Source organism: Enhydra lutris, unplaced genomic scaffold (genome assembly GCF_002288905.1).
Source record: "Enhydra lutris kenyoni isolate GAN:26980312 unplaced genomic scaffold, ASM228890v2 scaffoldscaffold39, whole genome shotgun sequence".
In the NCBI taxonomy this organism is placed as follows: Eukaryota; Metazoa; Chordata; class Mammalia; order Carnivora; family Mustelidae; genus Enhydra; species Enhydra lutris.
This window is the reverse complement of record NW_019154123.1, coordinates 31090294-31116193: the sequence shown is the minus strand read 5'-3', so window position 1 is coordinate 31116193 and position 25900 is coordinate 31090294. Positions and strand designations below refer to the sequence as shown.

Genomic DNA, 25900 nt, shown 5'->3' with positions numbered 1-25900 from the left:
GGGAAAAGCAACGTGGCCTAGGACCCCCCCAAAGTTTCATTCCATTATGGCATCAGACTCAGACTTGAGGTCTAGGTTTTTGATGCATCAGAGACCTAGGAAAAAAGAGTTAAGAGAACTTAGAACCCAAGTTGCAAAAATGATCAGGAGACGTTTTTAAAAACATAGACATCTAACAAATTTGACTTGGTTGAATATTTATGATGAAAATCTGAATTTCTCCAGAACTCCCATCAGATTTGCTACCAGTATAGATATCTTTTGTGACTTAAAAAAGAAAGAAAGAAAGAAAGAAAGAAAGAAAGAAAGAAAGAAAGAAAAGTGGAAACTAAGAAAAATGTTTAAGTATCACACCTATGTTGACTTGGTGACAACAGGGACAGGTGTCACTTCCAACACTTAACTAATTCAGGATAGTGGTTCCCAAATAGGAGTGATTTTGCTCCCCACCCCCAGGCAACATTTAGAAATGTCTGGAGACACTTTCAATTGTCATAACTGGGACAGGGCAGCCACTAGCATCGAGTGGGCAGATGCCAAAATTGCTCCAATATGCAAGACAGCCACCCACAATAAAGAATTGTCCAGCCTAAAATATCAAGGTTGAGAAATCCTTATTTAGAGGAAGCAAAAGATCTGAGTCAGATGTGTCCATGAGAACCTAAATCTCCAGCAGAATTTGTAGAAATCTTGGAGAAGACATTGGACTTTCTAGCATCCATTGAACGTACTTTGAATCAATCTTATCTAAATCATCAGGGCAGGGTGGTTCTAGTTAACATCTGGGTTATGGCATCAAAGCTAACAAATGAACCAGTCATCTTATTTGGAAATAACAGAAACAGCCTCCAGGAAAAAATGAGCAAAAAAGGAATGTATTAATAATGGGCATCTCAGAGAATCCTTAGAAGGGCTGAAGAAAGGGGCCAGGAGACCACACAGAAAAGAATAGCTCATAGAAGCAAACTCCATAACAGGACTATGAAGATGTCAGTGCTCCCACAGCTGTCAGAGACACTGCTGGAAGGAAGGAAGGATAGCATAGCCATCAGATAGAATGGATACCTGAAAAGAGGAAAGGAGAAGAGCTTCCAGGTTGGTGAAGATGTGGAGATGCAGGAGAGTGGCAGCCTGGAGAAGACATGGAAGCTTGCACCCTTTCTCCACACCAATGCATCTCTTCATCTGGCTGCGGATTCGTACCTTTTACCACATCCTTTAACACACCTGTAAATGTCAGTCAGTCAATCAAGATGCCCTGGTGGAGGCTCTCCGGACCTTAAAAGTTAGTAAGACAGCAGCACTGGATGCAGTGCTCCTCGGGCCCCGGCCCAGAGATCGTTCTTTGTTGAAGAGCACCACCCGGACACCCCAAACCGGAAGGGCTGCTCATCCAGCCAGATGACAGGTGATGGAAGTTTTGGTTGAAAGCATCCTGGCTTCTCCCAATGGCCATCTCATTCCTAATGAAGCATTACTGAAATGATCTTATGCAGGCTGACTATTCAGTGGGATGAAACATGGCAGATTAAATAGGGGGGAAAAATACATGACATCAAAAAAGTCCATTTTACAAGCATATAAATGTCTTTCAGCCCTAACATAGAAAATCTAAATTCAGCCACTTATGCTTAAAAGTTAGTTGCTATCTTTGACCCCTTAACCATAATCTAGATCAGACCACATTAGGATAATTATGATAGCCTCCTAACTAGGCTCTCTGCTTTTAGCTTCCCACCTTTACCCACCACCCCCCAACACACACACACACACACACGGGTAGATTAACTTCCATGGAATACCATTTGAATCATGGTGCTTTCTTGCAGAGAAACTGCACAATGTTTCTTTTGCTGGAAGAAAAATATCCAAAAATAATTGGAAATCTTCAAACCACTTTATAATCTGTTCTAAACCTAGTTTCTAGTTTTCTCTGCCAAAACTCTTCCAGGGAAATGGTTTGCATTTTGATCCTAAATATACCAAATACATCCAAATGACTGTATGACCTTGAGAAAATTAATATATTTTTCCGGAGTCATAAAAATACAAAATAGAAATCCTCTTATCTGTGCTGCTCATTGCAGAACTGGTAGCCTCAAATCCTGTGTCTTGACGAAACTGGAGGGTAAGCACTAGCACAGTCTTTCTCATGCTTTTTGCTGATGCAGTAGGACTACCAAGTCCAACCCTTTCTCAATCAGATCTCTAAGCTGCAGCCTAATATATGAAAGGCTGTAGCTCATGTTAACCTTTTCTTCCAGTTCTCTTAAATTAGCCAGGCCTTCTTGACAGGTCCATGGAATGGTCCTGAAGTTGAGAATACTTCAATCTCTTTCAATCTCTCTGTGTAGAGTGTATATTTTAATGCGGTAGGAATCAGTCTCAGACTGTAAACTCAGGTGTGCAATAAATACTGCATTTCTTTATATCAACTGAATTTTAACTCTGAGCCCATGTTTAGTTGGTTTATAGGAAATTTAATGCCTGTCAATATGGTGGCTCTCCTATTATGGAGAGTAAAATAAAATTAGGTACTCTACCATTATGGAGAATAAAATAAAAGTGGGTTTCATGGTGTTTTAGATATTGATAGACATAGGTTACAAAGTAATCTAAAACTCTTAAGTTCAATGGGAATATAGACAGCAAATGTAACCAGAAGACAATATTCCATTCTTGGAGAATAACAACATTATCATGGGAGAATAATATGATTGTTGTTGTTGTTGTTGTTATAGCTGATGCTCATAATGGCAGAGCCAGGGAGTCTGCACAGCTTTCATGTGCTCCTCTGTAGTTCCCAGCTTTATTTGTGGTTAAGTTGGCCATATGATGAGGTTCTGGCAAATAAAATGTGGGCAGAAGTTATCTTTGACCTCTTGACTATTCTCAGAGTGGTCATTTTCAAGTTATTTCTATTCTAGTCCTTAACAATCATCCCAGACAACCCACTGGGCTCTCCAAAGTGACCTTAAAGACCAGATGTTTCAGATGGTGTAGGCTCAAGCAGGAAGCAATGTGCAGGTCTGAGTCTCCAGGCTTCAAGAAACCACCACCACCTCCATTGTACATTAGACTGTCATTTGAGAAAGAAATAGCTCTGTTTGTGATTAAGTCCTTGAAATTTGGGAATATATTTTCTAGAGCATCATATCCCACCCTACCTCAACTAATACAACTAGTAAGTGTTTACTAAATACCAGGCACAGCTCTAAATGCCTCAACATCTATTAGCTTTTTTAATAATGAGATAGACACATTAGCCTGTAGTATAGTGTCATGGTAACAGAAAAATGCAGATGTACAAACCTAAAACAGTCATTGAACTACAAATTCACCACACACATCCTTATAGTATTTCGCTTTTCTAAATCTCACCCATCCCCAAGGACGAAAGAAGATGGCAAACAAAGAAAACAAAGGAAGAAAGGGTTCTAATTTCTGTCTGTTTTATGTAAATGTGTAAATCCAATCCCACTTGCTCAGAATTCCTTGGGTATTGTGCATTCCTATCATCTCTCCTACTGGAATAAACAGGTAAATGAATCACTTTGTCTTCTCTAAATGCTGGCACCATTGTTGTGTAGGTGGGTCTCCAGACCAGGAGATGGTAGATCTCACTTTTCTGATGGCTTTCATGAGCTATATTAGGATTACAGCACTTGTAACAAGCTACTGCCTCAACTGCTCATCTTGGCCCTTCCTACTGCAGAAGAAACTCCAGACCACCCAAAAGATGAGAAAGTAAGGAGGCTGTCAACAGCTTGTAACAATGAGCAGCAAGGGTATGGGATCCTGTCCCTCTGCAAGGCACATAGTCCCAACTCCTCTTACTGAAGAAGAAACTAGTAAACAAAAAGGAGTTTGTATAGGTAATTCCAGAATAGACTGCCATGCAGAATTACTTAGGGACTAATATGTATTTTATTTCTTGCATAGGCCAAGTTTGGGAACATGGTGAAAGTAGAAGATATATTTTTAGTCTAAAAAGGAAGCAAAAAGCAAATGTTCCAAAGTGTGAGCAAAAATACATCCAAGCAGGAGGGAGAAAGCCTCAGAACCTGGAGAGTAGAAGAAGGTAATACTTCTGCCTGCTTTGGTCATGGCATTGTGTCCCCAAAATGAGACAGTGTATAAGTAGTCAGAGATATAGGAAACTTTGAAACAAATTAGGAACTAAATGGCAAAAGTTTTCTATGATGGAAATGAAATCTTGCCATTTGCGACGACGTGGATGGAACTAGAGGGTATCATGCTTAGCGAAATAAGTCAATTGGAGACAACTATCATATGATCTCCCTGATATGAGGAAGTGGAGACGCAACATGTGGGGTTAAGGGGGTAGGAGAAAAGTAAATGAAACAAGATGGGATTGGGAGGGAGAGAAACCATAAATGACTCTTAATCTCACAAAACAAACTGAGGGTTGCTGGGTGGAGGGGGGTTGGGAGAGGGGGTGGGGTTACGGACATTGGGGAGGGTATGTGCTATGGTGAGTGCTGTGAAGTGTGTAAACCTGGTGATTCACAGACCTGTACCCCTGGGGATAAAAATATATTATATGTTTATAAAAAATAAAAAATTTAAAAAAAAGTTTTCTATGATGGAAAGATGGAAATACATCAAAGGAAAGAACTGGTACAATGCTCAAGCATACATATACATACCAGCGGTATGCTGCTAAATATTCAGCAATCAGGTCTACAAAAAATATATATATATGCATATATATGCATGTTTATTATACGTTTTAGTAGGAATAAATGCTTGATTATTTTGATTGCTAGCTATTCAGCAAAGAAGTTGCTCACATCATTGACCTATGAGTTTAAATCTGACATGAATACTGGTTGCTATTTGCCTATACTTTAACAAGAAGAAAGTGAAACAACAAAGATATATGTGAGAACTTAAATAATTCATGAAAACATCATGACTTCTTTACTGAATCAGATAAAAGTTTTTAAATACTGGAAGAATATTTCCTCAGTTTTCCATGCTCTTCACAATGAAATAGCCACAGACGCAACACACTTTAAAATTTAACCTGTAGTATCACTGTTTTTCCATAACTTTCTTGAGACTAAACAATCCATAGAATGATAAATAGAGCCCCGATTGGTAGAGTTTGCTTATTTCTGTGGTGTAAATACTGCCACCAAAACTAATGTCAAGCTATCAACTAGATGTCAGTGAATGTAGAGTTGGAAAGAGATACACAATAACATGCTATTATATAATTATTTTCCCCACACAGATTTACTAGATATAGATAACAGTGTGCATAGAAAATAGTTCTTTTTATAATTAGTGGTCATAGGTAATCTCTAAAATTAGGTAATTCCTAATTTTCATGATCTTTTTGAATCTGATGGATCCGCTGTTTCTGATCATGCTTAGGTGGAATCTTTTGAGGGGCTGAGAACCCTCCGAGATCTTGATGTCTCCCAAGTATGGGAACGGTAGTTAGGGGAGAACATTCTCCTCTTTCTGGCCTTTATAAATCTCTACCTTCCAACTTTTGCTTCTCCAAGGCCCTCTCTACTCCCAGGCTCCCAGCAAAATCCCAGGACAGACTTAAGCTTTCTTAGAAAGCTTTTACCAAAAGAGCCATTGAATTCCCCACACATTCCTTCCTGCTAACATCCCTGAGACAAGGAAATTACAAAAACCACCTCTCCTTTCAATGGGGGAAGGAAAAGAGAAGTCTGGAAAATTAACATAAATTCAGTTCAAAAGTTTAGCTCAACTAAGTAGTGTATACAGCTGGAGAAAGTCTTCATTTTCGGTTTGAGTGTCCACAGTGGAACCACATTTTCTTAGTCAATAAGGTATTTGACTAGCAGTCCTTGATGCAGTTTTTTTTCCCTAGTCAATTACTAAGATACTTGTGGAAACTCAATAAAAATATGAACATTTATAACCAGATTCACAGGACTAACCACTAAGGATAAGACCTGTGCAGGAGAATTAAAGATTATAGTCATTGACCAATACATCTTTTGCTGCATAAAACAAAATAAACCCTCTGGCCTTAGGAGAACAAGAAAGAGGGAGAAAAGATGAAGCCTGTGAAAAAATATTGTAGGAAAGAATGGAAGGAGATATTATACATAAAGTGTAACCATACCACCTAGCACATTACATGGGTGTCCACTGGCAATAGTAATAACAATAGTCTTCATAATAAAAAGATCCATCATAATAAAAGATCCAAATGCATATCAGTGAATTTATTATCTATGAGTTTATTCACTATAGGGACAAGAATTTTACATTGTTACAAATGTTACATTTTACATTGTTAAATATTAAAGATGTAATTTTACATCTTTAATATGATGAAAAAAACCTTGACCTCTAAGATACACATTCCAGAAAGCAATAAAGATAAGTAAAGGAAAGATTTCAAGATTTACAATGCAAAAGTAAATTTTAGAAACTACTTAGAAGGCAAAAGTGCCACTGTAGAAAATGAAATTTGTGACATGGAATACAGACTTGAGGTTTCTTCTTAGATTTCAGGAAAAGAAGAAAAAGGTATGAAAGTCATTAAAACTAAGAAAATGATAAATACAAAGAACAAATATTAGAAGTACAGTTTTAAAGCAACAGCTATTTCCAAGTGTGACTAAGCTGCATAAACTTGAGACTTCAAGCACATGCACACACTCCTTAGTATCAGAGAGACCTCACTGAAAAGAATTTAAATGGAGCTGTGAGATAGGCAGAATAATGCCTCCCACAAAGAAGTCTGCATCCTATTTCCTAGAACCTGTGAATATGGCAAAGGAGAATTAAGGATGCAGATGGAATTAAGGTTGCTAACCCCTGACTTTAAAATAGGAAGATTATGGGGCCCCTGGGTGGCTCAGTGGGTTAAAGCCTCTGCTTCGGCTCAGGTCATGATCTCAGGGTCCTGGGATCAAGCCCCACATCGGACTCTCTGTTCGGCGGGGAGCCTGCTTCCTCCTCTCTCTCTGCCTGCCTCTCTGCCTATTTGTGATCTCTGTCAAATAAATAAAAATAAAATCTTGGGAAAATAAATAAATAAAATAAAATAAGAAGATTATCCTAGATTCTCTGGATGGTCCCAATGCAACCACAAGGGTCCCTAAATGCAGAAGAGGAAAGCAGGGGAGTCAGGGTCAAAGGCTATGATATTAACAAAGATTCAACCAGTCATTGCTAGCTTTGAAGACAGAAATGAGCCAGAAGCCAAGGAATGTGGGGAGCATCTAAAAGCTGTAAAAGGCAAAAAGCCAGCTTCTTCCTGAAAGTCGCCCTCCAAAAGGAAGCAGCACTGTACACATTTTGTTTTTAGCCCAGCGAAACCCATTTTTTAAGTCTGACCCGTAGAACAGTAAGATAATAAGTTTGTTTTGTTTTAAGTCATTACATTCAGGGTAATCTGTTGTAGCCAAATAGGAAACAAATACAGCTAGAATAAATTCTACATAGTACACGGGCTGTGTGCCTTTCATATTCACCACTCCCCTCCTTCATACACCCACAAGACTGCTTTTCTGTTACATTCATTTTGTTTTTCTTCCTGCATCATTTTTGTAAGAAGTATGTGATAAATTTTAAAGTCATTATGATGAAAATTTTCCAGTATGTAAAGTGAACAGAATAGTATAAGGAGCCCTCAGGTACCTACCACCCTGCTTCCATAATTATCTACATTTTGTCATTCTTGTTCCCCCTAGTCTCCACCCACTTCAACCCTCCCCACTCAATCAATTTATAGATGCTTGCAAAGTGTACATACACATATCTGAAACTTGGAATGCACAGTTCTTAGCTGCACATTATGATAAACAGATACATCCAAGTAACTCAGACTCCTAACATTTCCATCTTCCTAAAAAAGTTCCCTAATGTTCCTTTCCCACTCCCAACACCCATTTTCCCATAAGTGGAACATCCTCTTTGATTTCAGTATGTCTGTTAGACTGATTCATGTTGTTACATGTCCAGTAGTTGTTTCCTCTTTGGTGTTGAGTAGTATTTCCTTGTATAAATTCATTTATCCATTTTCTTGTTGACGCACATTTGGTTTGGTTCCAGTTCTTGGCTACTATGAATAAAGCTGCTATGGACATTTTTGTATAAGCCTTTTTGTGCACAACATTTTTTTTTCTCTTAGATAAGTCTGTATGACTGGAATTGCTAGACCAAAGGAAAGATGTATGTTTAACTTTGTAAGAAACTGCCAAATATTTTTCCAAAGTGGTCATATCGTATACGTTCCCATCAGCAGGGGCTGACAGTTCTGGTTGTCTCACATGCTTGCCAAACTTGGTATAGACTTTTTAAGGCTAGTAGTTTTAGGGAAGATAGAGTGCTGTCTCATTGTGGCTTTAATTTGCATTTCCTTGATGACCATTAACATTGAGCTCTTATGTGTGAGCACTGTATGTAAGATATATATATCTTCCTTTGTGTAGTGTTTGAATTTTTAACTGGGTTGTGTCTTAGTCCATTTGGGCTGCTATAACAAAATACCATATATTGGGTAGCATATAAAGACACAAATTTCTCACAGTTCTATAGGCTGGAGAGTCCAAGATCAAGGCACCAGCGTGGTCTTGTTTGGGTCAGTGAGAGTCTGCTTTCTGCTTCATAAATGGCTGTCTTTTTTGCTGTAACTTTATAGCATGGAAAATTCAGGGAGCTATGTAGGGTCTCTTTTATAAGAGGCTAATCCTATTCATGAGGGCTTCCCCCTCATGATTTAAGGCCTCCCAAAGACCCTTAATTCTAACAAAATGGGCCTTAGTACAAACATTCAAAGTAAATTTTTTATCTCACTACTGAGTTGTAAGAACTTTTTACATATTCTGGAGATGTATACTTTGTCAGATAAATATTCTAAAAATACCTTCTCCAAATTTGATGTTTGTCTATTAAATTTTCTCAGTGTTGTTATTTCATGAGCAGAAGTATTTCAGTCTGATGGAGTCTAATTTATCAATTTAAATTTTGTGGTATTACATGCTGTGTGTGACCTAAGAAATCTTTGTCTACTTTAGATTTATAGTTTTTATTTTTACATTTAGGACTGTGTCCCAGCTTACATAATTTTTGTTTATGTATAATAATTTTTGTATATGATATAAATTTATACTAAATTTTATGTGTAGCATATGTAGGGTATATTTTTCCCACATAGATATTCAATATTTTTCACATCATTTATTGAAAAGACTTCCATCTTTATTGAATTGCTTTGGTGCTTTTGTAAAAAACCAATTGACTGCACAGAGATCTATTTCTGAGCCCTCTAATTTGGTCCCTTCATCTATTTCTTATCCCAATACTATACTATCTTGATTATAATATTAAGTCTTGAAGTCAGTTGGTTATAAATACTCTAGTTTTGTTCTTTGTTTTGGATATTCTAGGCACTTTGCATTTCTACATACATTTTAGAATATATTGTTAATTTCTGCAATACTTGCTGGGATTATGTTGGGAATGGGCTGAATACATAGACCAACTTGGTTCTAATACCTTGGCAGCCTACTAAGCAAACCAAAACGTAAGCCTATAAATGCCTAAGGTTAAGAAAGCAATACTGATGAATTACTGAACTCTACATCTGAAACAAATGGTATACCATATGTTGGCTAATTGTATTTAAATTAAAAAAAAAAAGGCAACCAATCACAGTTAACTAGACTTTCCCAAATAAGGCAATCATGTAAGCTATTAGCCAAACAAATAATTTCCTTGCTTTTGCTTCCCTTTCCTCTCTATAAAAGTTTTGTCCCTGGCTCCTGTTGATGGAGCACTGCTAATCAATTCTGGCTTGGCACTGCTTAATTCAAATCAATTTTTGATCAAATAAATGTTTACAATTTTTATTATACCTCAGTTTATCTTTTAATGATATAGATTCCAATCTTTCACTATTTCATACAATGCAAAAATAAACATGCCTTTGTCTTTGCACATGTGGGAATGTTTCAGTATTCCATTTCTGCCTAGAAATAGAATTGCAAAAAAAAAGGGGGCTTTGTGAAATGTAAAGGTAACCCATACATGAGAGGGGTTACCATTATTTGGTTTCTCTTATTTTTAAAAAACAACTGGGAAGTAACAGTAACAAAGGAATTTTGCACAACTCTGCAATCCTGGAAAAAACTACAGTTTGCAGAGGTCAGTATAGCAAGTTCCTAACTGGACCCACCATTAAAATAGTCACCACAATAAATATAATAAAGAAAATCCCCAGAGTCCTACGTTTGGGAAGTTTACTAGCAATGACTGGGTCTAATACTTGGCTTTGTTGTGAATGGATGGATACTGATTTAGGATTCTGGTGATTAAGGGAAAAGGAGTTGGGGGGGGTGCCCTTGAAGTGAAGAAGGGGGAAGAGGGCCCATTGATTTTGGTCTTGGTTAAGCCAGCAATTGACTTTATTACCTTTCATGGACCACGTCCTTTTACGGGCCTCAATTTCCTCATAAAACACAGAGTGTTAAGGGAAAACAGTATTTAAAGTCACAGAACTGATTCAGATTAGGTAGGAAGAGAATTAGGTAGGAAGAGAATGAAGATAGAGAGGGAATCTCTGAGCTCTGGAAGCTTCCTACACTGAGAGTTTTGGGGGTGGAAGAAGCAGCAAAGGAGAATGGGGAGTAGCGGCTCCCGGAAAAAAAGGAAAAGGTTATGTCCTAAAAACCCAGAGAGGGAAGCCAACTAAGGAGAGTGCTGGTTACCCAACATTCTAAACTAAATGCTGAGGTCCAGTGGCCACTGACAATATGGAATTGTTGGAGGCTTTGACACAAGCCATTTAAACAAATGAGTGGGATTAAAAGCCAAATGAAAGCCATTTAAAAAGTAAATGGGAAAAAAAATCATTTTCAATGCTTTTATAAAGCGCACAAACTTATTCCAAACCCACAGCTGCTCATCCGAGCCCTTCTCAGATGTGACCTTCAGAGGATCCTAAAGCACTTAACCAATCCATGACTCCTCTTGCTTCCCAGGATTGTTCTGAAAGTGCTTTGTAAACAAGGACATCGAACAATCCCCTGGCAACCACTGGCTTTTATTATTCTATTACCCTATCACTGTATTCATTTGGTACTACATAGGCTCCTCCATGCCCCCTCAGTACAAATTTTTCTTAAATCGGTAGCAGATAGCCACCTAGAGAGAATTTATCAATCCGCTTTCTTCGCCCTACACCCCGCCAGTCCCTGCTCAACTCTCAACTCCTCCCCTCTCCAAATCTTTGACCAGGGAAACTCAAATTTCGTTAATTCCATCCCGGAAACGAAGAGGGTGGGAAAGGGTGAGGGGAAGCGGAAAGTGTTTGTTTCCTCTGAAGGCTCTGAGCGAGAGCACTACTCCTCCGCGGACCGTTTGTGCTGCCCTCCTAGGAAGGGTGGGTGGGTGCTTGTTTTTCTGACGGACCGAGTACGGGTGCCGGGCGGGCTCTCACGGAAGTCCATGCGCCATTGGGAGGGCCGCAGCGGCTGCTCTGTGCCCTTGTTGCCGAGGGCTTCTTCCTGGGTCATTCCTGGAGCAAGGGCCGGACGGGGGCTGACACCCGGGCTCCCGCGTGGCCCTGTAGGCGCCTGTGTGACCTCCTCGCCGGCGGGATGTGGCGACTACACCGGGCCGCCGTGGCCTGGTAAGTGTGGGCTCCGACCTGGCCCCGTTATTTCTGGGGCCTCCGAAAAGCCGAGTTATTTCATCGCTACCTCCAGAATGTGCACATAACTTTCAGGCCAGGCGGAGGAAGGTTGGAGGATTCCGGGATATTTTTGAGGACCCGTGGTTACAGGAGCCCTGACCCGGCTTACCTGAGGTGCCGGCTGCTGTACTGGCCCTTGTTCCTGTCCTGTGCCACTCGAAGATTCTGGGCTCTTTTCAGTCTTGGCCTGTCTCTGTTGTCCTTTTGTCCCTGCCTCTTTCACCTTTCTGTCCTTGCTGTTATCGCCGTCTCTGGTTGCTTCTTGTTTCTGCCCTCTACGTCCCTGGCTCCTGGCTCTATTCATGTGTCCCCCTCTCCGCCTTTCAACCCTTTCTTCTACCTCCACGACAGGTGTACGTTGTTCTTGGGGGTACTCGTTCTTCTCCCAGAGTGAGGAGGCTCTGCCTATTGTCCTAATCGTCTGAGTTGACTTGCTTTGGAGTCTGATCTGGGCAGTGACGCAAATGGTGTCGGAGATGGTGATGAGAGAAGCCCTCTCAATAGCAGCTTTTCAGTGTTTAGGGAGGAAGACTTGCTTTGGATGAAAAGTGGTGAATATAGCACCAACTTTCTTATCACATGGTTATTGCTGCCCTGGCCTGGTTTAATCCCAAGTAAAAAAAATCTTAGGATCTTTTCATTCCTGTGGGTTACTATATACATTTCAGTAAGATTTAAATTTGACTTTATCTTTAAATGTATTTGTGTTCTAATATCCTTAGATACTTTCAGGCTTAACTTATTGTTGATAAGAAGTCATATGTATCAAGTACAGTTGAAAAAACTTGGTTTTCCTGAATTAGCCTCTCAACACCTGTCTTGAATTTTTTTCATACCATTGTTTAAAGGGTATGGATAATTTATAGTTTTTATAAGGAATGGTATCCATTTTTTATGAAGGTTGAGTCTAAATTTAGAACTGGATGACATGCAATAGTTATAGTCAATTAGACTAATTGGATAGTTATTTCTATTTTATGGAATTTGAGTTTCTGAGTAAATCCACAGCTCTTGATACTGCAGTAAATTATTTACTACCTTTTTATTTCTACTCCTCCCTGTGTCCTGGAGAAACATACCTAATGTTATTTAAATAAAAAGGGAAAAGGCTTTGCAGAAAACATCATGCTTCATTGGAACGACTGAGACATGTAGGAAAACTTTAAAATTTGAACTTAACAGACTGATTAATAACTGATATTTGTTTGTTCAGGTGGATGCTGTTGGGCTAAATTGTTTCTTAAGTTATTATGGATTCCACAGAGTCATGGCTTAAAAGTGTTTATGTTGATAGCACAGTTTAGCTTTCTTGCAGAAGAGGAGATGGGGAAGGTTAGGAGCCTCAAGCTCTGGAGTTGTGTTTTGCTGTATTTCTTCTGCATGTTTGTTATGAAGGAGTACATTTAAATTCCCATTCTTAAGCAGATTGGAACATAAACATTTTTTTTGATATAAGGTATGTAAATACATACTCACTGACAAATAAGAAGATAGTGACCAACATTTATTTAGGTGCAATAAATGTTTGTGTAAATTTGTTGAAAAAATGTTTGCGTAAATTTGTTGAAAAAAGAATTCGTATTAGGAGATGTTATATAGTTAAAAGAGATGATAGATGAGAGAGAATACATGATTTCGGGAGTCATGGGGGTGGTTGTTCTGCATCACATTGATTTTTAGTTTCACCAAATATAGAAGTCTATATTCAAAATACTTTTTCAGAACAGTAAAGGCATTGGTACATTTTTTTCTAGCATCCTTTGTTACTAATACAGACTCTCAGGACAATCTGATTTTTGTGTTTTTGTAGGTATTCTGCTTTTCCCTTCACAGGAGCTTTCAGGATCTTGGCCTTATCTTTAATTTCTCAATGCTTTGTCCTTGAGAAAGGTGTTGGTCCCCCCTCACCCCCACCCAAATCTGGCTTGGTACTAGTGGGCCTTTCCGTTAAAAAGATTCTTTCTTCAGTTCTTCAGTTTTCTTTATTTTCTTCCTTCCATTTTTCCTCTTTTTGTTTTTAGACTCCTGTTAGATGAATTGGTCTTCTTAGGTTGATCCTGTATGTCCATGATTTGCAAAATATGATCTGTGCTTATTATATATTTTAAAAAAATAGTAGGCATATGCCACAAATGTGCATATACACACTTATTTTTGAATTACATCTCTGTATTACTTAATTATTTACATTATAATTCTACCCTAACATAATCTTGAACGATGAGATACAAAAAAATACTGTATTTTGAAGCATTGGTACTTTTTCCTGAATCCCAGTGAGTTATTTTGTGTATCCTTTAAAACACATTCCACACACATCCCCACTTTGGATACCAATTCTCTGAGTCACTTTTTTCTCATGGTTTCCACCTTTTTTCTTTATGTTCTAAGTTCCCGGGAGTTTCCTTAATACATTTTTTGGTGTTGCTGTTCATTTTTTTTTTTTTATTGACTATTACAGCTTTAATTTCCATGAATTCCTTTCAAGCATTTATTACATCCTTAAACATATGTTTAATTCAATAAACTTTATAATAGCATCTTAGCAGTAGGACTACTTGGGTCTTGAGTTTATCTAATTTGGATATATATTTGGATTAACTCCTTTTTTGAAAAAATTAAACAACTTTTGAGGGATACAGTGTACTCATTGATACATTAGTAGAGGTTAGTGCGGTTAATGTTGAAATGAAATTTATTAAGTACTTACTCTTTGGTCATTGCTAGGTTCTTTCACCTTTTATTTTGTTTTTGCTATTGTCCCAATTACATATGTTCATTCAGTGAATTTATTAAGCATCTACTACTTGTGAAACACTGGGCTGGGCTTTAGAAATACAGTGAAAAGCAAAACAGGACCACCCTGGCTTTATGAAGATTGCAGTTTACTGTTAGAGACAAATATTAATCCAATAATTACACTGTTATTTAATACCAATTTTATGTGCACTGAAGAAGCTAAGAACTGTAGCAAGGGACTCGAATTAGAATGTAGGTCCAGGAGAGGAGGGAATGCTGAGGTGAAACCATTTGTGACCAGAGTTAACAGGAGTAATGAGAGTTAAGTAGGTACAAGAGTTTGTCCAGGCGCAGTGGGTATCAGGGCCTTGAGGTGGGAAGGAGTATGGCACAGTCGAGGAGCTAGATGAAAACTGGTCTGGGTGGAGCTGGGAGGTGAGAGGGAGAGAGGCAGGACCAGACCATGGAGAGTTTGGATTTTATTCTGAATGTAAGAGGAGGCATTGAGATTTATGCAGGTGAATGACAGTGATCAGATTCACGTTTCAGAAGAGTGCTCTGATTGTGCTGTGGAGAACACCGCAGTCAGGACTGTTACAGCAGCCCAGGTAAGGAACCCTGGTAGTGGAGACAGGAGAAATGGAAGCTTTGAGATCTGTGTTGGAAGTAGAACTTGAGGATGAGGAAGATATCAAGAATGAGCCCCAAGCTTATGGATTGTGCAACTGCCGGACAGATGTTTTTGCCATTTCCTGATACGGGAAGTACTAGAGAGGGTCTGGGTTTGGGGGGAAGGAGGAAAGATACCAAGAATTTGAATTTGGACATTTGGGATACTTTCGATATCTAAAGGGTGATGTTCAGTAGGCAGTTGGACACAAGGGTCTGGAACTTAACTATTTGTATTAGATGTAGAAGTTTGGAGAAACATGAATATGTATATGGCAGTTGAGGAAATGGGTGTAGATAAGATTAGCTAGGAAGAGTGAATAGAATGAGAAGAAAAGTGACTTTACATCTGAGTCCCATGCTCCCAACATTTAAAAGGTAGTTGGGAAGGGGTGCCTGGGTGGCTCAGTTGGTTGAGCATCTGATTCTTGATTTTGGCTGGAGGGGTGGTCTCTGGGTCCTAGGATCAAGCCCATGTTGGGCTGAGCACTCACTGGGGAGTCTGCTTGGGATTCTCTTTCCCTCTCCCCCCTACCTTCCATGCTCACAAGCTCTCTGTCTCTCTAAAATAAATAAATCAAAAAAAGGGGGGGAAGGGGTAGTTGGGGAAGAGGTGCCTGAAAAAGAGTGGCCAGTGAATAGGGGTAAAGCTAGCTACTGTTGGTATAAAGGAGTTCCTGCAAGGAGGGGTCAGATATTGCTGAGAGAGAGAAAATGAGAATTGAAAAAATAAATGCCCATTGGAAGGCATCAGAACATTCAGTAAGGGCTGTTTTAGTGAAGTGATACAAATGGAAATCAGGTTGGTTTGGCTTTTAATAGAATAGCTAGAGCAGGGAACTGGAGGTTTTTTTCCATCTCTTCTTTAAATTGAGAGGGACTTGACTAGTGATTCCTAAAAAGGCAGAAAGAATTCAGAGGAAACAGAGGGAGTTGCCTTTGAAGGGAAGAGGAGTACTTACTGTAATCTTACAGGACTCAGGGTTCCGGGCTCTGGGAATTCGGGGGGGGAGCAGCTAGAGGAGGGTGGGCGTAGATGTAATAGGAAGCAACAACATGTCTCCTTCAGATGGCTTCCATTTTCTCCAGAAAATTGCAGGAAGTATAGGAAGAATATGGGAGGGTAGAGGAGTGGGGAGAACATTCGAAATGGTCCTAGCAGAGACTGGAAGAATGGATTGGTAAACAAAGTAGGATTGTCAAGCATTCTTGGAGCCAAGGTGAGATGTCTGTCCAGTAGGTGCAGTTTTCTTCATTAGTGCTTCATTCCCTTGGTACAGGCTTAAAGTGATAAGGTCCATCTAGGGTTTGCATTTTGCCAGACAAGTGTAACAAAAAGCCAGAGGGCAATTGAGTTTAGAGTATTTGTAAAAGAGTCATTGAAACTGTGAACCATGAACTATTTATATGGTGGGTAAGTAGGTAAATAGATAAGGTAGAGACTAATAGGTTAAGAAGAAGATAGAAGGATCCATGACTTGGTTCTTCCAGTAGGATCAAAGATGGTTATAGTGAAGGGAGGAAGGGGATTATGGTCTGAGAAGAAGATAACTTAGATTAGTGATTATTGACAATAACTCTGATGTAGCTATTATCCCATTTTAACAGATTTTTAAAAACTGAGCCTTTGGCAAGTTCATAATTTGCCCTTGACTGCACACAACTAAGCAGTGAAACTATAATGGAACTGAAGTTTATCTGGCTCAAAACACTAAGTGGCTGTAAGAAGAGAGCTAAAAGAAGTTTGAGCTAAATATTATGGAACCGTGGGCTACTCGCCCCACCCAGTTGGTTAGGCTCTTGATTTTTTTGTTTGTTTGTTTTTTTAATATCTGTAAGTGGCAAAAATGTCAGGATTACTATTTGCTTCTTCCCTCGATTCCCATGTCAGTTCATCATTCTGGTATCTGTCTTTCCTTTTTCAGTGCTGCCCCCTCAACTCACTCTAGCGTGTTCCCTTATATCTGCACAGCTGATATACAGTCACCTTATCACTCCCCAAATTACCAAAAGCTGGGTGGCTTCAACAGTAAACATTTATTTCTCACAATTATTGATGGCTGAGAGCTCCAGGCTCAAGGTGCCAGCATATTTGGTATATGGTGAGGACTCTCTTCCTGGCTCATAGACAAGCATCATCTTTTTGTGACCTCACAAGAAAGAGAGGGGACAGAGAGATCCGTACCCTTTATTTCCTTATAAGGGCACCAGTCCCAACACAGGGGCTCCATGTCCATGACCACATACAAAGCAAATTACCTCCCAAAGGCCTCACCTCCAAATACTTCATGCTGAGAATTAGGCTTCCATATATAAATTGGGGGAGGACACAAATATTCAGATGGTTGCACATTGCTTTTAGTATCTTCTTTCATTACTCTTTAATGAATTTATTCTACTCAGAAACTTTCAGTCAGGTGCCTTATATAGAGTTAATGATTTTTCCTTAGTTTCTGTCCCTGGGCTGTCTCAGGATCCTGAGACCCAGAGGAGAGGCCAAAGAATAGGTATTCTAAGCTGTTGGAATTTTTGTGCTTAAAAACAGGTTTGCATTCATTTTGTTTTCCAGTTTTACTGACAGCGAGTAGCAGTTAATGAAAGAAGTAAACGAGAGGACAGGCTCTGGAGTCCCAGTTCTTGGGTTTGAATCCTGTCTTGTGTGGACTTGGGCAAGCTATTTATGTGTGGGTGCTACCTTTTCCTCATTGGTAGGATGGAGGGAATACTGGTATTTTCACCATAGGATTTTTAGCAGAATTAAAGGAAGTAGCGCATGCTGCATGCAGCAGTGCCTGGCGTGTAATAAATGGTTAGTAAATGCGAGGTGCGGTCTGACATAGTGGGTTTGGACACATGCCCGCAGGTGTGTTTTCTCTTGTGCATATTGCTCTTTTTTTTTTTTTTTATCATTTCCTTTGCACTATTACCCAATCTGATCTTTGTCCCATGCTCTTTTTTTTTTTTTAGTGAGGTCTGCCAGTCCTTAGTGAAACATAGCTCTGGAATCAAAGGAAGCTTACCGCTACAAAAACTGCATCTGGTTTCACGAAGCATTTATCATTCACATCATCCTACCTTAAAGCTTCAAAGACCCCAATTCAGGACATCATTTCATCAGTTCTCCTCTTTAACTAACCTTCCCTTACGTAAATTGAAACTTTCTCCAATTAAATATGGCTACCAGCCACGCAGGAATTTTTGGCCAGCGAGATTAGCTGCAAGACTCTTGAAACTTCGCTATCTCATACTAGGATCTGCTGTTGGGGGTGGCTATACAGCCAAAAAGGTGAGTCTCGTTTCCATTGCTTTTTCAGTTATTTTAGCATGATTATTTGAAGGGTTTATAGCACAAATCATTTTTCTTTAGTGCAATAGACTGCAATTTGATATTTAAAAATGTATTGTGTATCTCTACCATGTGCTAAGTTCATTTAATGATGCTAATAGAAAACTGCTCTCTGAATCTTGGTTATACTTATAAGAGATCAGAATGGCCCTAATGGAAGGAGCATTGGGCTGGAGTGAGGTCACCTAGGTTTGATTTTCAGCTTGCCACTTAGTAGCTCAGACAAGAAAGTAGGTGGCATGCTAACACAACCACTTTTGGGCAGCTTTGAGAGTAGAGGCAAGGTGTCCTGACCTCTGGTTTGTCTTCTGTTCTGCAGTATTGTTTAAAGTCAAATCATGAAACCTGTTTGAAATAAGACTGTCTTTTGAATTTTTACATTTTCCATATTTTATAAAGGAACATTTACATATTTTATATGCTTGCTAACTAATTTATTTTTAGAAGAGCCAAGGCTACTTTGTTTCTAAAATATTTGAACATAATACATCGTTTTTAGTAGATTAGCATGTTTTAATTAGATAAATTAAGGTAGTTTTTCTCTATTTTTGTATGACATTCAGAGAATTTGATTGGCATACTTTCTTTTCTTTTAGACTTTTGATCAGTGGAAAGATATGATACCTGACCTTAGTGACTATAAATGGATTGTGCCTGACATTGTGTGGGAAATTGATGAGTACATCGATTTAGGTCTGTATCATCAACATTAAAACATGTTTCTTGGTAGTATCTTTGGGAAAGAGAAATAGTGGTATTGAGATTTTCTTAACTCATGGGCTTACTCTGTAGCAGTTTTATTTGAATGGTAGACGTAATAGAATATCAGAAAAAATGGTTAGGAAAAAAAAATAATGCCCTCACCCATCACTCACATTTTCTTTTAGTTGCAGCTAATTTGTGTGTGTGGTTAATATTTTAGAGCCAAAGTGAACATATGCTTTCATTTTTTATCTTTTGCTAACTAACAGATTTGTCAGCTAAGCAGCCTTCTAGACATCACTTTCAGTGTTTTGTATTATTACCCAGAACAGATGCACCGTGACCCACCTAACTAGTTAATTTTGACTAGCTCCCTTGTTTACCTCCACTTCTTGTAACCAGGTCCCTTAAAGTCTGCTATGTGTCCAGAATAATTTCTCCCCATAGTCAGCTACTGTTCCCCTTTTTCTATAATGGGTAAATGAGAAAAAAGTATATTTGATAGTTCTGATTGCCAAGATTAAGCTGAGTAGTTAAAAAAAATTTTTCTTTGAATGAAATTATTTTCCTCAGCCTCTTTTTTTTAGACTTTGTCTAATTTCTTAGCCTAGGTGTATATGGGGGTAGAATTAATCTCTCTGTGTACTTACTCACGCGGCATTTCCTTAAAGAGAAAACTGTGCTGCATTGAGAGAGGAACCTGCAGGAATTTGAAGTGTTCTTTGAGTATTTTTCCATTATTCATGTGGAGAGCTTTCAACTTTGATGTATTTGCCAGTACCACAATGTGGGGCTGAGGGCCTGGATTCTGAAGCTGGCCTGGCTGGGCTTGAAGCCTGACTCTCCACTTGTTCGCTGTGTATGCAGGTCCAGCTACTTAACCTCAGTGGCTCAGTCCCTCACCTGTAAAGTGGAGTTGATGATAACTGTTCTGTAGGGTTGCTATGAAGACTAAACAGGTGAATGCTTTTATAGCCCTAGAACAATATCTGACATATATCCTTATTTTGAGAATATTTATGTGTTTTGGTCTTCTGCAGAGAAGATAAGCCTATCCTAATTCAGAAGATACTGTAAAGTTTTAAACGAAAGTAAATACTCTGATCATTTTTTAAATGAAGCTAGCAAAAATAAAACCAAAGCTTGCCTTGGGCTCTTAGACAGTTATTTCTAAATGGTAACAAGTGTGACTTTTCTGAAAGTCTGTGAAAGGACAGAGAAAAGTAATGGAACTCTGTTTCTGAACTTGAACTGAGATTTCATTACTTTTTTTGAGTTTGGACCAGGTGTTACAGGAGGCATTTTTCTCTTTTTTTCTTTTATTCTTGGCTTCTTCACTGTGACTTTCTCCTTAAAACTACCTCTGATTCCAATACAGTGTTAACCTTGTTAATTTCCTGCTTGTTTTAAGGCATTTAACTTATAGATCAAAGCTGTCCATCTAAGCCAGACATTTGGTGAATCTTTTTAAACAAATTTCATGGCTCATGGAATATCCTCAGAATTACACATTATTCCAGATACATGTAGCAGTTATGGTTGTAATAGGGAGAAAAATGCAAAAAATATTTTAATTTAAATTTATATATGACACTTATGTATTGTGTTATTTAAATTTTATAAATGTTTTAATAGTGAAATTCTTATTTTGAGAGGTTTTTTTTTTTGTCTCTTCCAGAGAAAATTAGAAAAGCACTTCCTAATTCAGAGGACCTTGCAAAATTGGCACCTGACTTTGATAAGATTGTTGAAAGCCTCAGCTTATTGAAGGACTTTTTCACCACAGGTAAGGAAGGACCTATTTGATCCCACTTAAAATGTCAGAAACCCAGGAGGAAAAGTACTGAGATATATTCATTGTTGATTCCTGTCTTTTAAATGAAAACAGTTAGTACAAATGAAAAACAGGTTTTTGAAAAAAAGACACACAAAGTTTTGGTGCTCATTGGTTTTAAATTTTGCTTAGTGCAACAAAAATGAAAATTTGTAAGAGTTTAAACATGCTTGGCTTTAATCAATGAGGGAAAAAGTATTTCTTGTTCCTGACAAGTAGATGAGACTTCCTATGTGCTTGCTTTTCATAATTGGTTAGAACCAATTTGGTGATTTTAAGACAAACTCAATTATGATGGACCATAATGAGTGGAATTTATTGAGGTTAATCCTGTTGTATTTGCCCAATTCATGCCCTATCATGATATAACTCTGAGATCTCAGACATACTTATTTGCTCATTCCTGTCAAATTTTACATTTCTATTTCCCCTTTTGCTGGTTTTTCACAGGTCACAAATTGGTTAGTGAAGTCATAGGAGCTTCTGACCTACTTCTCTTGTTAGGTGTGTAAACAGACATTTTTGCTGACCTTAACATGCCTTTTAAATGCTTCTAATAAACTAGTTGCAAATAAAATTGCAGACCAAATTTATGCTGCTTATGCTGAATTTTAAAACTCCAGAACTATATTGGGCAAATTCTTTATCTTACAGGAGAAAATAATGAAATAATTATTTTGTAGTAAAACTAAAATTCCTAAGTATGTATCTATAAGATTAAAACTATTACTGCTTAACCAAAATATTTTCTCAAAATATCACTTGATTTGATTGTTTCTGATAATTGAAATGAAAAGTAATTTTAGTTTGTCTCATCTGCCCTGTCACAGTTGACATTTTAAATTTATTTTGTTACTATCTGTGGTCTGTAATGGCAGTGGTAAATAGCTGAGCTGTAAGTACTCTCATGGAAAATAATCCTTATCAAATATTGTCTTCTTTTTTTTTAATTGAAATTTTCAGTGGAATTTTAAAAACATGTCCTATAATATTTAAAAAGGTGGTGTTTTTTTGTTTTTTTTGCATAGGTTACCAGTATGTTCCCTAAAATAGGAATAGCTTTTATTTTTCAAAAAAGTGATTTTTGCTCTAAAAATCTACTTGCCTTTAAAATAAGTTGGAATTTGGGCTTTTGACAGCAATGGAGAAATTAAAGGACTGCATTATTTTTCTTTAAGGTTCACCGGGAGAAACAGCATTTAGAGCAACAGATCATGGATCTGAAAGTGACAAGCATTATAGAAAGGTAAGTACAAAGGAGAATTCATCACATCAGTAGTCCTGAAAGAGATAAAATAGTTTTTACCCACCTAGAAGATTTGACAACAGTAACATCTGAGGAGCAAATATAAAAACATCTAAGTAGAGATGTTTTTAATCTTGGTTCAAAGTGGAGGTACTATGTGACAGTTCTGGAAATATTAGAGAAGCCCATTTCCTTCAAATATGCTCTATGAAATACTAGTTATAAGCATTGTTTTCAACAAAGGGCTTTATTGTTAAATATGTATAGGAAAAGCTGATTAAGTAATATAAGCAGGCTTTTCTTTTCCCTAGGACTTCTCAGACCTTAATATACTTGTGTGCATTGTGAATCCCAGGAGAAGTCAAAGTGTACAGAGTCGTCCAGATTTATTTAGCAACAGAACCTTTTTCCATGAAATACATTCTAGGGACTACTGTTTTTATGTCATATACTTTGGGGAAATATTAAGGGAATAGGAAATGGGCTGTTAGAGGATAAATTGATTCTCTCACATTAATAGTTAACAATTGTGTATGGATTTATTTCGGTTATGTCAATTTCAGTACTTGTGTTAAAATCCATACGAACGTTTGGGAGGGCTATTGATATAAAATAAATATGCATTGCTCTTTATATTCATATGTCATAAGACATTCTCTTAGTCTTCATTTTTTTCATCTTTTGGAATTGGCGACATAACTGATTCCTTGGAAGTTTTTCTGAAATAATATTTATATAAACAGATACCTAAAAAAGATATTTAATGAACATTTCAGAATTAAATATGGAATATGTAACTTTTATACTGAAGGTTATTATGGTTTTTATGAATTGAAGGGAAATTAATTTTATGTTTATTTGGAAGGCAGAAAGAAAATAATTCCTGTGCATAGGTTTCCATCTTTCTCCTTGTCCTTTAACTTCGAACTTTTTATACGATATTCCAAGTTTGAATTCTAGTATTTCAAAATACTCTTGCCTTTTAACTAGATCTTTCGGAGAACTTTTTATACGATATTCCAAGTTTGAATCCTAGTATTTCAAAAGTCTCTTGCCTTTTAACTAGATCTTTCGGAGAAAATATTTTAAAATGTGTGTACATAATGTGTGTTTGTGTGTAAGTGTATTTGCCTTTTAACTTGATCTTGTTTGATACCTTTTCCATTGGCATTTGAACAAAAGGAACACCTTTGACTATTCATGCTACTGGGGAGAAAAGTTTGAATAGCAATTAGCCTATTTTGAGCCTTGGCCTTGTCCCTTAATGCAGGTAGACTTAATATGCAGACAACAGCTAATCTAAAGAGGGGGTAGGAACCTCTCTTACTGGATTAGTAGTGTGTTTTTAGAGTGACGAGGCCTTGTTGCCTAGATCATTTAGGGGAGGTCCGCATCTTTGCTCTTCTCTGGTATGGCCAAGGAGGATTGCTTTGGTGAATGAAAAACCTGTTTCAGGGTCTAACTCAGATAATCTCCTTAAAATCCTGCTAAGATGCTTAACGAATAATTGGTAAGTGACCAGGAGCTTTGTAGTACAGAAGAAGCAAAAGAATGGATCCCTAGGAATATAATTATATTCTCAGATGTTATTTTACACAATAGACATAAAAGTAAATTTACTGCTTTATTTTATAATTTACTTCCCTTGAAGGTAAATGTTCACATCTACTATTTCCTTTTAACTTCTTCATAATTTATGGGGATTATCTTTCCCATTAAAAGCTCAGCAATTAATATTACTAAGTCTAGAGTTGTAATTAAGCTACTTTCATTACGGTTTAAATTAAATTGTAGCAAATGCTAGTATAAGAATTTGTTATACAGGAAAAGTATTTCCAGCCTCAACTAGTGGTTTTGAATTTTGTTAATATGCAACATTATGGGTTTCAAGGCTTGGTACTTACCTATGATACGCTTACCTATGAGAGCCCCAGATCGAAAATGGTATTCAGAGTTTGAAGCAGTCATGTCTTAGCTTAATGGTTGTCTGTGTTGTACCAAAATTTCTGGCCAGACTTAAACTACAAATGTAAAATTTAAACTACAAATGTAAAAGTAAATGTGAATCAATTATTTTTTAAAGTAGTGAAACATTTCTATAGCTAGAACTAGAAAAGAGATTTGTCCTTTCTAATAGAACACAGAGGTACCTGGGTGGCTCAGTTCATGGAACGTATGACTGAGTTTCAGCTGGGGTTGTGATCTCCTCATCCTGAGATGGGGCCCTGTATGGGGCTCTCCATTCAGCAGGGAGTCTGCGTCCCCTCTGCCTCTCCTCCTACTCATGCACATGCACTCTCTTTCGCTCTTCCCCTCCCCCTAAAATAAATAAATAAATTTAAAAAGAACAGGAACAGGTAGGACCTTTCAAAATCAATTGAAGTGAAAATGACGGAGTTGAGAGAATACAGATTCAGATTGTTGGACTTGAGTTAGACAGAATGAATAGCACAATGAACTGATTACCTGTGCCACCCGGTTTGGGGTCACTAGACTTTTAAGTACTCTGGAAAGTTGTAATTGAGGTCTACCAAAAGTCTACAAAAGTGAAAAGCATGTATTTCTGCATGATGCTCACAGGCTAATTAAACATCAAGTTTCTTTGACTTTGCCTGGATTTATATCCATTCAGTTTATGGACAGTAGTTATTTACATCATTTGACCAGAAGTTCTTACACGTATTACCAAATTTAAAAAATGGAAAAATACCAAAACCACTTTTCAGTAAATGGTGTTAGTCAGAAATTTTAGAATTTGTATCCACTGAAGAGAAATATTAGAGCCCTTGATGTCAACTGAATAATATCCTTGAGACCTGGAGACCTTCAGAACCACCTGAAGGAAAATTGAGAATTGAAATGATGAGTCTTTTTTAGTGAATAATTTGCAAATCTGCAGATTTCTATATATCAGTCACAACATAGATAGGTGACAAGACCACTTAGTGAATCGCCTTTTTTTAGATTCAGTAAGATTGTCTGTGACTAGTGAAAACTAGCTTGCTAAATGACAGTTATTTTCTGTGCTTTTGTTTTATCATGTTTTTGATTGGTCATAAACATCTCACAGAAGAAGCAGTATGGTCATTCTGAAGGTTACAGACACATTTATAATTTACAGGAAATATTTGAAGGACCTTTTAAAAGTCTAAATCATGAAGAATGGGGATACTGTTTTAAGTATAATTATTAGGTAGTAATTAATGTTCTTCCTTTTCACATGTTGCTCTAATTCTTATTTTTGTGGCTTTACTTCTGTTGTACCTTCCAGCTGAAATCTCTCTTCCCTTTTCTGCCAAATTTTTTCTCATCCTTAAAGCCTTGCTCTGTTGTCCTCTTCATGAAACCTTGCATAATTATTTTAGTTCCATTAACTCTGTACTTAACACTGAAAATGGTTGCCAGCTAAAACATTATTTACTTCTGCTTGCATTCTATCATAAAATCTCTGTCCTCAGAATACCTAGGATAATACTGAGCTGTTAGCAAAATTGAGTGATTGATTTAACACAGTAAAAGAGATGCTAATTGAAGTATATAAATTTCACTTAATGCCAACAAGTAGGCCACAAAATTCTATATAAGATGTGTTCGCTCTGATCACATGTGAATTTTCCTTGGCCTTTGGTGTTTGGCAGCTACCGAGGA

The 25900-nt window shown here is 37.7% G+C and overlaps 1 protein-coding gene across 4 annotated transcripts in view; it reads left to right on the top strand.

Annotated features, from left to right (window-relative positions):
- The first annotated feature begins 11489 nt into the window (after positions 1-11489).
- Positions 11490-25900, top strand: part of LOC111155040 (OPA1, mitochondrial dynamin like GTPase) — an 87769-nt gene continuing 73358 nt past the window's right edge. For 2 of the 4 annotated variants that reach the window (XM_022515062.1, XM_022515060.1), the window contains exons 1-6: positions 11490-11653; positions 18092-18410; positions 19067-19163; positions 20851-20958; positions 21457-21510; positions 22185-22252. In XM_022515062.1, the coding sequence (XP_022370770.1) occupies positions 11622-11653; positions 18092-18410; positions 19067-19163; positions 20851-20958; positions 21457-21510; positions 22185-22252 (678 nt within the window). In that variant the 5' untranslated portion in view covers positions 11490-11621. The remainder of the gene's footprint in view (positions 11654-18091; positions 18411-19066; positions 19164-20850; positions 20959-21456; positions 21511-22184; positions 22253-25900) is intronic. The other 2 variants (XM_022515063.1, XM_022515061.1) reach the window with 1 other exon arrangement.